The sequence below is a fragment of the Lissotriton vulgaris genome, chromosome 11, assembly GCF_964263255.1.
Source record: "Lissotriton vulgaris chromosome 11, aLisVul1.2, whole genome shotgun sequence".
In the NCBI taxonomy this organism is placed as follows: domain Eukaryota; kingdom Metazoa; phylum Chordata; class Amphibia; order Caudata; family Salamandridae; genus Lissotriton; species Lissotriton vulgaris.
Genome location: NC_141699.1, coordinates 408,813,658 through 408,826,378, shown reverse-complemented (window position 1 = coordinate 408,826,378; position 12,721 = coordinate 408,813,658). Strand labels below are relative to the sequence as shown.

Here is a 12,721-nt window from a genome sequence, read left to right as displayed (position 1 = left end):
GATTTGGAGACGACGAGTCTGAGGAGACCAATGCCCACTGACATGCAGGTCCTGCAGTACTGCTCCCCAACCGTCCAATGACGCTTCCGTCGTCACAACCTGAGGAGATGAATCGTTTACGAAGGATAGACCTTGGGACAAGTTCTCTTGCTTTGTCCACCACAAGGCAGCTTTTTTCATTGCCGAGGTGATGGTCACCTTGTCGTCGAACAACCCATGAACCTGTCTCCACTGGATGTCCAGTTGCTCTTGAAGAGGGCGCATCCTCAATCTGCAGTGTGAAATCAGAGGAATGCATGAAGAGATTACCCCCAGAAGAGATTTGTAACGGCGTACTGAAAGACACCTTCTTTTTTGTAAGTCTAGCGCCATGGTCTGCAGTTTCTCTTGTCTCTCCAAGGTTGGGAAAGCTTTCTTGAGATTCGAGTCCAAGATGGCTCCCAAGAAGCGTGCTGTCCTGGACGGAACCAGAGATAATTTTTCCTTGTTCAGAGTGAGACCCAAATTCTGGAAGAGGTTTGTGCACGCGTTGACCGCTTCCCTCGCAGCCTCCCTGGACGGAGCCTTCAGCAACCAATCGTCCAGGTAAGGCAAGACCTGCAAATGATTCTTCCGTAGAAACGCAGCTACTGGTGCCAGCACCTTCGTGAAAATTCTCGGAGCTGAGCGAAGTCCAAAGGGTATAATCCTGAATTGAAAGTGGCTCTTGGCTACTGTGAATCGTAGAAACCTTCTGTGTGCCGGGTGAATTGGTACGTGAAAGTACGCATCTTCGAGATCGAGCGTGGCCATGAAATCCCCTGGATTGACAAGACGTAGAATGTCTTGAAGAGAGACCATCCAGAAAGATAGGGAGATGAGATAGGTGTTTAGCTCCTGAAATCTAAAATTGTGCGCCATTTCTCTAGCGTCTTCCTTAACAGGAAGAACCTGGAATAGAATCCTTCTCCTCTTTGGGCGGAGGGAACCGGCTCTATCGCTCCTTTCAGGAGCATCTGATGAACTTCGAGCCGCAGAAGACGCAGATGTTTTGATGGAATGGCAGCAGGGGGCTTGGATGGTGGGATTTGCATGAATTCCAGAGTATGGCCCTTTCGAATGATGTTGAGCACCCATTGGTCTGATGTTATCTTGGACCAATTTCGAAGGTATTGTGAAACCCTACCTCCCACTGATGATTTTGCAGAGGTGGGTACAGTAGGAAGAGCCAGGAGGCCGCTATTGTCTCTTGGACGCATCACGTCCTTGGCGAGCATGCTTCCCTCTGTTGTTAGGCCTTGCGTAATTTGAAGATTGACCTTGCCTTTGGTGGTACGGTTGACGGTACTGTTGTAAACCTGAGCCATAGGAAGAGTACCTCTGCTGTTGATAAGAGCCTCTGTATGAAGTGTTCTTGCCCTTGGAACCCCTAAAAGGAGCTTTGCGGTACTGAAGCCTACCCAGAGACTTAGCAGTCTCAGTATCTTTCTTAATATCTTGAAGGGTGTCATCAATCAGCTTACCAAATAGTGCTTCTCCATTAAAGGGCAAATCCAAGGTCTTATTTTGGATTTCGGGCCTGAACCAGGTCGCCTTAAGCCACCCCTGGCGACGCAGAACTGCAGCTCCAGCCAAGGAACGAAAAGCTGTTGTGGCAATATCCATGGCACAGTCTATGACCTCCATTGACGTTGCTTCCCCTTCTTGCAAGATCTTTTTTGCCTCTGTCTTGGACTCCGGAGGAAGTTGATCTAAGTGTGGCGAAATATCACACCAAAGTTGGCGATCGTGCCTGCCCAATATCGCCAAGGCGTTTGCTGCTCTTACCAACAGACTCGCCACTGAAGCCTCCTGCCCTCTTTATCTGGAGGAGTCTTCAAAGGAGCCGAGGGGTTGCGAGACTTCCTTTGTGCCGCTTGTGAGATTACTGAGTCCGGTCTCGGGTGTCCCGTCAAAGACGCCGGACCATCCTCAGGCGCTTTGTATTTTTTTTTGAGGCGCGGTAGTACAGGGACCACCGTCGCTGGATTTTTCATCGCCTTAAGGCCTTCATCCCACAAATGTTGAACAATAGGGATGGATCTTGTTACCTTCTTATAAGGTTCTTTAAAATCATATAAAAAACACTCAGTGGAAGCAGAAGGCATATATAGTTTGAATCTGCCAGCCGCTCTCTCCATTAGCTTGTGAAACCCCCCTATATCCGCTGGCGGGGAGTCCACCGTATCCGGACACGGAGATGCTGGGTCTGGAATGACCTACTCATCCCATTCCACCCCTTGACCAGGCCTTCCATCAAAATTTTCATCATCCTCCGATGAATCATCATGGGTGTCCAATGGAAACGAAGGCTCTTGTGGAACCGGTGTCTGTGGCCGAGATGACACCTGAGATGGCATTTCAGGAGCAGCCATTGGCGGAGCCGCAGGGGCAGGCAAGTCCTGCACAGTCGGAACGACAGCAGCAGGTTGTGAACATCTTGATTTATAGTCCTGCAGCAGTACTGTTGTGGCTGGGAAGAATGATGATGGTGATAACCACATTCCTGGCTGTACTCTCCGTCAGAATCTGTCTCCTGACATTTGACCAGAAGCTGAGAAGGACTATTCGCATAGACATACGAGTCCTGTTCATCATCCTCTGACTCATCGTCATCCTCCTCCAAAAGCAGAGCTGGAGGCAAGGGGGTAATTCTCCTAGGAGATGTCATGTCCGGTGTTATCCTTGTCATAGAGATGGGAATCCTCTTTTCCGATGACAAAATTGTCGACGATCCCGTCGACAATGGAGTTGTCAATATTGCCGTCGTAGGTGTCATCGACGGAATAAACGTCGTCGACGAAAGAACATTCGACGACGAGATGGGCGCCGTCGATGCCGTCGACGACGAGACCGTCGACGCTCCTGCTGTCGTCGTCGTCAATATTGTCGTCGTCGAAGCCCTCGACGACGACACCGTTGTCGTCACCACCGTCAACGAACCTTTCGTCGCCACTGCCGTCGTCGACATCCTCGTCGACATTGCTGTCGTCGTCGACATCCCCGCCGATGTCACTGCCGTCGTCGACGTTGGTATCACTGTCGTCGACGAGCCCTTCTTCGTCGACGTAGATTGTCCCGCCGACGAGCCCGACGACGGTACCATTTTAAGCGCAGGCTTCAATTCCTTCGTCGACTAAGCCTTCGTCGACGATGCCTTCATCGTCGACGACTTGGTACCTCCGTCAGATTTCCCAGAAGACTGGGAAGAGGGCTTTTTGAAGGCTTGATCAGTCTTCATCCCCACAGAAGGCGTAGATGGTCCTACCCTCTCCTTTTCACCTTAGTGAAGAGATTCGCCTGGACCTTGGCTCTCAGACTCTCTGGGGGTCTTTTATGAGGCCTTAGAAGAATCCTTCACAGAAGGACAAGGGGAACCCCTACCCCTTTTGACTGACCTTCTGGAAGATGACGCAGATGAAGAGTCCCCACTGTCACTGGAGACTGTGTCCTTTCTGGACTTCAAGTTCTGGAGCCAGGTCAGAAGCCTACCCTCACGATCCTGGAGGGTCTTGGTGGAAAAGGTGCGGCAGATGCTTGCAGTCCGCAGCCTTATGGTCAGGATAGAGGCAGTAGATGCAATCTTTATGCTTATCCTCCACAAAAAGTATTTTCTTGCCACAGGTGGAAGATGGCTTGAAAAGGGCCTTCTTCTTTTCCTTTTCAGACATCCTGGAAGGAACAGCTAACAATCCTGAAGAGAAATCCTGAAGAAAACTTCTGAAGAGAAGAGTTTGAGCAGAGCTCAAAGGAGACTCCCTAAGCAAAACGTGCAGTAGAAAATCTGAGGCTCTGAGGTTCATTCAGGAGGGTTTTATGGGGTGATGCTCTTCTGATTGGCTGATGCCTAAGTTTGGTCTCTTTTACAAAAAGAGGCGGATATGCTACAAAAGGGAATGAAGCCTAAGCCTTTTTCTTTCTCTTTTGTACCTACTGCTATGTTATTTTGTTACAGATACTCCCATTCCGACGACGGGGAATGATATAAAAGCATGGGAATCTATGAAAGTTCCAATACTGGGGCAATGCTGTTTTGAAGAACATCTTTCCAGTTCAGACCATTGACTCTGGCTAACTGTATGCTTTCTTTGAGAGTCTTATTTACCCTTTCCACAGCTCCATTGATTTCAGTGTGGTATACAGCACTTCTCTTGTGAATAATGCCACCGTTTTTAAAAAAAACTTGAAAACTCATTTGAACAAAACCTTGGACCATTGTCAGAGAAAATGCTATTAGGAAAACTTTCTTTCTTAAAAATTTCTTCTAAAAACTTAATGACGCATGTTGTTGAAATTTACCTAACAGTACTCACTTCAATCCATCTGGAATACAGGTTTAATACAACAATCAAATAAGGGGTATCACTTACACCATGCAATTCACAATCATGCCCATGACTTTCCTAATTTCTTGATCCTTCTCAATTTCATCTTTCCATTCAGGCTCACTAACAGCACCAGAAGTGATTTCACAAACATTAACCACATCAACATCCAAAATGTCTTCATCAGTATCAAGTTCCTTAACATTAACCAACCGAGAGAGACGATCTGCAGATTTATTAACAGCACCAGGAATATAATCAACCTCAAAATCAAATTCTTGAAGAGAAATGACCCACTTCTTAATTCTTGAAAAGAGAATCAAGATCTTTTTTAGAAAACACTTTCTTGAGAGGTTTATGATCAGACAACCCCTTCACTTTGGTACCCCATATCAAGTTTCTGAACTTCCTAAGTGCCCAAAAGATAGCCAACAACTCTTTTTCTATCACAGAGTAATTAAGTTCCGACCCTCTCCGACACTTAGAGGCACACCCAATCAAACGTTCAAATCAATCATATTTTTGCAGTAACACTGCACCTAAACCCTTTGCACTGGCATCAGTCCATATCTGAGTCACCTCACCCAGCACAAAAGCTTGTAAGGAGGGCGCTTTCCTCAATTCCTCCTTAATGGAAGTAAACTCTTTCACACACTCACCACACCATTGAAACACCGCACTTTTACCAGTGAGTCTCCTAAGATTCTGAGTCTTGTCTGCATATCCTTGAATGAATTTACTATAAAATTCTACCATTCCTAAGAATGACTGGCTTGCTGATTTTCAGAATAGAATCAATCAGTTCTTTCTTAGGAAAGACAACCTTTCCACAGATACAATGTCCCAGATATTTCACCTGTGTTAAATAAGGTTCTATGAAGAACCTAATACAATGTCACACTACCCAGTCTCATTTTTAAGATTTCTTTACATAGCCCTGAGTCTGGTGATTGTACCTAATAGGTAAAAACATCATCCTGACCTAGGGACTTCAGTGTAAAATGTATTGAGGGCTTCTCCCTCAAGTAGGCCATATCTAGTGTACAACTTACTTTCTCAGGTGATTCCCTCAACGCCTGCTCTCTTGGAAAGGGAGACCATGCTTCTATTGTGCCCCCTATGGTGTGCATGGTTTCAGAATCTCTTATCCTAAGCAGAACATCCCTAGCTCACTGCCTCTTACCAACATATATCTCTTCCCAGCATTACTGAGAGATCTTCTTAGATAAGTTGTTAAAAACCTTGAAGTGCGGGCGATGGCCAACAACTGCCAGGATACCAATTTTAGTTCCCTTCTCAAGCCCTATATCATAGTTCCCGATGAAAAGCTCAATAACCTCTTGAGTACTGAACCCTCCAGCTGTTCCCAACTCCAAGCAATATTGAGTCGAGCAGTCTTAGCCCTATACATAAGCTTTCATGAGGGGGGCAAGTGTAGGGCATCCAGGCCTCTGATTGATTGAACTCATCTAAGCTTCCTGCTTGTAACGTGGCCCTTGAATTAACACTCCTCATATGTGCATCCCACTTTAAATTATTTTAAAAAGTCGGCCCCATATGCTTGTAAAGGTCCAACTCTTCAAGTTAGAGAGTTCAGAACCCATCTGAACCTGGTGAATTTTTCCCCAAAAACCATTATCTTTTTTTCTCTAAGGTGTTTTTTATAGAATTCTTTTTTTATTATAAACTTCCAGAGACTCCAGTTTCCTTTGTAAATTCAAGGAAGTATAATCTAACAGTATCAAATTGTCTGCATACAGCAGGTATGGTACATGCATGTCCCCTTCTCTGGGAGAAAAAAGATCTTGATAGATTTAAAGTTGCTGGCAAATCTGCCAAAACTTAACTAAAGAGGGAAGGAGCCAGGACACATCCTTGTCACAGGCCGTTCCGAATTGGTATCGCTTTTAAAAAAAATGGGTAACTGGGCCATTGCTGGTATTGTATTGTAGTGTCATTTATATAGCATTTTCCATATCCCTTCTAAGGCCTAAAGCGCATTAATGATTGTTGAGTAAGTAGCTACTCCATACGCATAATTTCTACAGGTATTAATATTTCTGTATTGCTTATCATAGTTTGTGATTAATGGCACATAAACTGACCACTGAGGGCAATATTGCTTGCGTAATAACCTGTACTGTAACTCTCTGGGGTCATTATTACTGGCACAACAACTGCTCTGAGATGCATCAAATGAAAGTTAGCATTAGGACCGGTCGGTTACTATTTGGTGAGGCCATGATCTGATAACTGGTTCTGAGGGTGGTATATGTGGCAATAGCGACTCCCCATTCCACCCATCTAAAGTTGATAAATTAAGTACCATTAAGTCGCACAATACTGATAATGCCTCTCATGTACAGACCTACAAAACAGTAATTCTGCTTTAGAAAGCTTTATGCAAAAAATCACTTTATATCTGATTTTGGTATGTTTACCAGATTGATGCGTGAGAACTGCCACAGTATGTTTTTTAGTGGCCCTGATTATTGGCTCATTAATTGACTGACCTTGATGACTGACTCAATGGCTGAGGGTGGCATGGTCGTTAGTATAACATTTTACCAAATACATGTGGAAATACATTGATGAGCATAAGGGAATATGGCAGAATACTGACAAGAGATTGGTTGTGAATACTTTTCCTATTCATAGAATGCATTGAATCCCATTATATCTGGCTTCTTTCAGGAATTCATTATATTGGAGGGATGGAGACCGGCAGCGTGCGGTTCATTATGGACCAGCTGACTGAAGGGCAGCTGCAGTGGGCACAGATGGACAGTCCCTTTGATGTGGTGATTTTGGGAGATCCCTGTACCAGCAAAAGGTACCTCCTGCACAGCGGGGCGAAGGAGTATATAGAAGGACTAAAAAAACACTTTCCAGGGGAGGAAAAGGCCATTGATAAATTCATGCAGCTTGTGAAGGTAACAAATGCACTGTTTCTTGAAAAATAAGCCACTTTTGGTGTCACCACCTGACTGGCACTTACAGGTAAATGGTGAGATTTCATGGGCGGTAGAGGTCTCCAGAAAACTGGTGGGATGAATAAGATTGCTTCTTCATAGCAAAGTGTAGACTTCAGTGGCACTTTGTTTCAAGTGGTCACTTTAGGGGAATTCCGCACCAGTGATCTTACCAGTTTGCCTCACCAAGTGATTCTCCAATAAATGAATTTTTATTGTGCTGTTGCCGCCATTCTTTGCTGTTTCTAGACCGAAGGCCTATTTTGTGGGCTGAAATGGATTGTAAATATAATGTGATTCTCCTCCCTATCATGTAATAGGAAAGTAAAGCAGGGGAGCTTCACTGCTGCCCTATCTTTGTCGCACATTGTTCATTGTTCGGTTTGCTGTCTGTTTTTCTTTCAGTCTGCTTCCAGAAGCGTATCACACCTTGCTGTCCTGAAAATTATACCCCTTCCTCTGGCCAAATTCCTTGTTTGGACAGGTTTGGTCGCCTGGCTGTCTCCGTTCTTTAAGCTAGCATCCAGGACCGTCACGCAAGTGGTGAATGAGCTGACCGAAAACGAGGAACTACGAGCGGTGCTCGGGTACATCTTTGGTACTTATGGTATGTCACCTCTGTGTATATAGATGGTGCTTGTTGGATTTATACCATCTTTGATTGATGCCACCTCCCTGATTTACAGCATTCACTAGGGTTTCCAAGACCATTAATCCACACTTGGCTCTTCATCTCCTCTCTCCTTGGGCTGGTGCACCAGTGCACTGCAAACATCCTTTATTACAAAATCAGAATCACACTGTGCATTTACACGCCAGCAATAGAACAAACGTGTCGTTACCACGCATTCGTTCAGCACGCAAGTTGTTACAGCGACTTGCTTTAGGGGGCTTGATGGTGGAGTGGTGTTGGATTTTAAGTCCAAAACCTTCCCTACTGTTGTGCAGACTGGAGTTGGAATAATAAATGATACTATTCTCAAGTCCAGCGCCGCCCAAAGGCAATTCGTTATAATGAATTGCATGGTAAAGGAACGTGTCGTAACGACATGTTCATTCAAATGGCGATATTGTAAAGGCATGCATGCTAAACGCATGCAGGATTACGTCATACAACCGGTCTGGCATTTCTGGGGGCTCCCCCAGTTCCCAAACGTGTATGTTTGATGCATGACAACCTCTAGTCCAGGTCACGCAGACCTGCGCTTTTCCCAAGATCAGTATAGGCTGTCCCAGATGAATGCCTTTTTTACAGTAGGTCAATTGGCAGGGGCTACTGGTCATAAAGCATTAAAGCGAGAATGGGTTTCCCTCTGTTAGAGAGTACTTTTGTAATGCAAAGGCCGGCCCTCCGTGGATCTACCGAGAAGAGCTTTAACGGGTGAGCCAGGTTATTTCGCGCAAACCACAGCGTTCATTTGGGATCAAAGAATTGGTGGGAATGAGTTGTGCCTCCAGATTTAATATGTCCAGCAGTCCAGTGGTTGTCAACCCCACTCTGATATGGACCAATGGACTCCAGAACTTAGTAGTCCATTCTCACACACTGACACACATTCACTTTCAGCACTTGGAGCTCAGGCAGCCTCCATGCATGTTCCATATTTGATGAAAGTCATTGGATGTCACACATGGTGTACTTCACAGACCTTTATGTGAAGAAGATGGTAATTGCTTCCTTTACAATCCAATCAAAGTACGGGTAAAGAGGCCTGCACCCCTGACTATAGAATATGCTGCTAGCACTGCCAGTCCTTCTAAACCTGGGTATAGAGGGCCATAGCCACTATAATAGTTCTGCACTTTGGGTTCTCCTGAGTATTAGAACCTCGGTATAAACACTAACAAGAGTAAAACTTGAATAATTCAAGTGGGTTTGCAGAGTTGTAGTGTGCACTGGGGAGTGGAGGGTGAAAATGCATAGCACTGTCTGAAAAATGTGCAAAGGCATGGTGCACATCTTCATAAAGCAATGAGGAAGCATTTCAAAAAGGCATTGTAACCTTAATAATTAAATATTATATGTTTCTAGATGCTTGCCGTTTAGTCAACGACCCATAACCTATGTTTCCTCCACTGGTGTAGGCCTCTTCCCAAAGGATGCCAGCTTCGCCTTGCATTCGATTCTTATTGATCACTACCTTGAGGGCGCGTGGTATCCGAGAGGGGGTGCCAGCGAGATTGCCTTCAGCCTGATCCCCGTCATTGAAAAATCTGGTGGTGCCGTTCTCAACAAGGCCCTCGTCCAACGCATTCTTCTTGACAGTCAAGGAAAAGCCTGTGGTGAGTGCTCTCTTATCTACTGGCCCTCTCCTTTGTAGCGCTGCATAATGTACAATAAGACCAACTTCACTGTTTTGTTATAATTAGGGATCACGGTTTAATGGTATATATATGTATATATCTATCTATATATATATATATATATATATATATATATATATATATATATATATATATATATAGTTTCATTTCGGTCTGTATTTATCCATATTTATTTTTTGCAAATTTTATCTGTGTGCATCCATGTTTATTTTGGGTTTTGTGAAAAAGTGAAGGTGAAACTAGTATATTTTCACATTTATTAAACCAATAAAAGTACACTCATACATGAATGCCTGACAGGTTTCATTTATATGAACACCCATAGATAATAAATCAGTGCACTTTTAGGAAAATATAAACATTTTAGTATCAAACGTGTGCACATCTACAGCTGTTTAAGCATCGTTCCTAAAATTTCTCTTTTATGGTTTAAATGTGTTTTATTGTTGTCATTTTCGTTTCACAACATGCCATATTAAGAATCTGAATTTGAAACCAGCATAAGGGCATCAGTTTAGACATGACATTTTCAATGACATAAAAGGAAAGAAAACAAATCACCCCCCCCCCCCCCTTCCTCCAACATCCCCCCTAAACTAACGCCCCCACCCGCCCCGGTACCAATTGCGATGCGTCTAGCAATGACTCTGTGCCTTTGTCTGTGTGAGGGCCCTTCATTGTGTGGAGTCGTCGTGTCCGGTGTGGGGTGGATCCGTGACTCTCAGTATTTGTAAATAACGGGGATAAGTCAGTTCTCGGATTTCTCGGGACAGTAGTGATATAAATGTGCGCCAGGTGGTGTTAAAAGCGTCTCCTCGACCAGTGAGTGTATGGGGAAGGATCCCCAAGCGGTGTAGCCAGCCAAGATGTGTCTGTATAGTGGTGGATCCCCAGAGTGGGAGAATAGTCTGGTGTCTGGCCCCCAGTGCTATTCCTATTTGACGTCCTCTGCTGGATGCTAGGGGGTAAGAAAGGGGATTAGGGAGGCCCAGCAGTATGTATGGCAGGAACCTTGGTAGTTGTGTTGAGAAGTGAATATCTGTTGTTTAGAACTGACTCCCAGAACAATGTTATTTTTGTGCACTCCCAAAGGATATGTGTAAGCGTACCTTTCTCCCCGCATTACCACCAGCATTTATCTCTGCAGGTTGGACTGCTGATATGCAACCATACTGGTGTAAGGTACCAATATAAAGTGATTTTCTGAAACTTCTCTATGCCAGCTGTGTTGTAGGTTGTGTGTCACGCTCGATGATATGTGAATGAATGAATGAATGAATGAATAGCATTTTTATACCGCGCAAACTTAGCCCCAAGGGGCATCAAGGCGCAGAACAAACAAACATAGAAGTCCAAACTACCAGATAACTGAACCAAGAAACCGCTAGAAGTACAACCCCTAATATGCCTGAGAAAAAAGCCAGGTCTTCAGGTGTTTCCTGAAGACCACCAAGGAAGATTGACTAGTGAGCTCCAAAGGGAGGGAGTTCCAAAGTTTAGGAGCCAAGATGGAAAAGGCTCTGCCTCCCCATCTTGCCTTCGCGAACCTGGGAACCACAAGCATGTTCTTCGATGATGACCGGAGGGTTCTACTGGGGGTGTACACACACAGAAGAGACCTAATACCTTCTGATCCTGAGCCGTGAATAGCATCATGGGCCAGACCGAGAAGTTTAAAAGAAATCCTGGAAGGAATCGGAAGCCAGTGGAGGTCCCTTCTGGCCATTGTTACAGAAGCTCGTCTAGGAAGGATTAAGACTAAGCATGGGCGGAAAATCCGTTACGCTCGCGGATTTTGCGGATTTTCGGGAAATCCGCAATCCGCGAGATTTGCGAATTTCCCGCAAAATCCGCAAATCCGCGTGCAGCGGATTTTGCTCGCGCTGCTCGCACTGTTCGCGTGAGTTCGCGCCCCGCGAATAAGTGCAAAATTGCAGAAATACGATCTTAGCAAAACTGAAAGTAACTACTTACCAGGTTCAAAAGTTCAGGCACATCATTAGTAGCCATTTCCTGTAGTGCTTCCTGAGGGGCCCCTCCAGAGTTCAGTTGCCAGTTGAAACTATTATGTGACCCTGCTCTGAACCTCAGAATAGTTACACATATGCCACAAAGGTCCTGAATTACAGCTAAGGGAGACCAGCAGGAGCCAGGCTGGAAGTTAAAATCCATTAATCAGCCCCTAATTCATTATTGTCAGTTGGGGCAGGGCAGGTGTTGTAACTAATTTTGCAACAATGAAAGCACTTAGCAAGTGCAAAAGATCACTAATCAGGGCGCACTAAGGAAGCAGGTGCCAGCTAAAAAAATATTCTGTGACACATTAATCAGCCCCAAATTAATTCAGGTCACTTGAGGCAGGGAAGGTGTGCTTTGCTTTGCCGAAAATAATGTACACTGGACAACCAGAGGGTGTGGTGATGAAACAGAGGGTGGCATGGGTGGGCCAGAGGGTGGCATGAGTAGTCAGAGAGTGGCAGTGGTGACAGAGAGTGGCAGTGATGAAGAAGAGTGTCCCAAACAGGCTGGACACGTAGAAACAACAAGTTCGCAAAACTTGCGACCCGACAGGTAAGTTCGCAAATTGCGAAATTGTAAAAACCCTCGCGAACTGGCAGAAACACGGGCGAACACAAAAAAAAAAAATCCGCAAATTCGCGGGAATTCGCGGATTTTGCGGATTGCGAATCCGCAAATCCGCAAAATTCGCGGATTGCCAATCCGCAAAATCCGCTCATGCTTAATTAAGACCATCCTGGCCGCGGCATTCTGTACCATTTGGAGACGGTAGATGGAGGCTTTGCTAATGCCACCATAAAGGGCATTGCAATAGTCTAGCCTTGACAATACTAAGGCAACTGTTGCATGTTTCCGACCTACCGGGGACAGGTAGGGAGCAATTTTCCTAAGGATTCTAATAATGCCGCAATAGGTTGACACCGTCCTGTTTACCTGAGAGTCAAAAGATAAGGCAGGGTCAATTAGGACACCAAGGTTCCTGGCAGTAAGAGTAGGGCGAGGGCATTCTCCCAGGGACGGTGGCCACCAGTCCTTTGACCAAAGATCTTGGCTCCCTCCAAA

At 45.1% G+C, this 12,721-nt stretch overlaps 1 protein-coding gene across 1 annotated transcript in view; it reads left to right on the top strand.

Annotated features, from left to right (window-relative positions):
• RETSAT (retinol saturase) overlaps nucleotides 1-12,721 on the top strand; it is a 176,736-nt gene that overhangs the window by 26,839 nt on the left and 137,176 nt on the right. Inside the window, exons 3-5 of the mRNA XM_086943457.1 lie at nucleotides 7,038-7,276; nucleotides 7,721-7,922; nucleotides 9,401-9,598. Of these exons, the coding sequence (XP_086799583.1) occupies nucleotides 7,038-7,276; nucleotides 7,721-7,922; nucleotides 9,401-9,598 (639 nt within the window). The remainder of the gene's footprint in view (nucleotides 1-7,037; nucleotides 7,277-7,720; nucleotides 7,923-9,400; nucleotides 9,599-12,721) is intronic.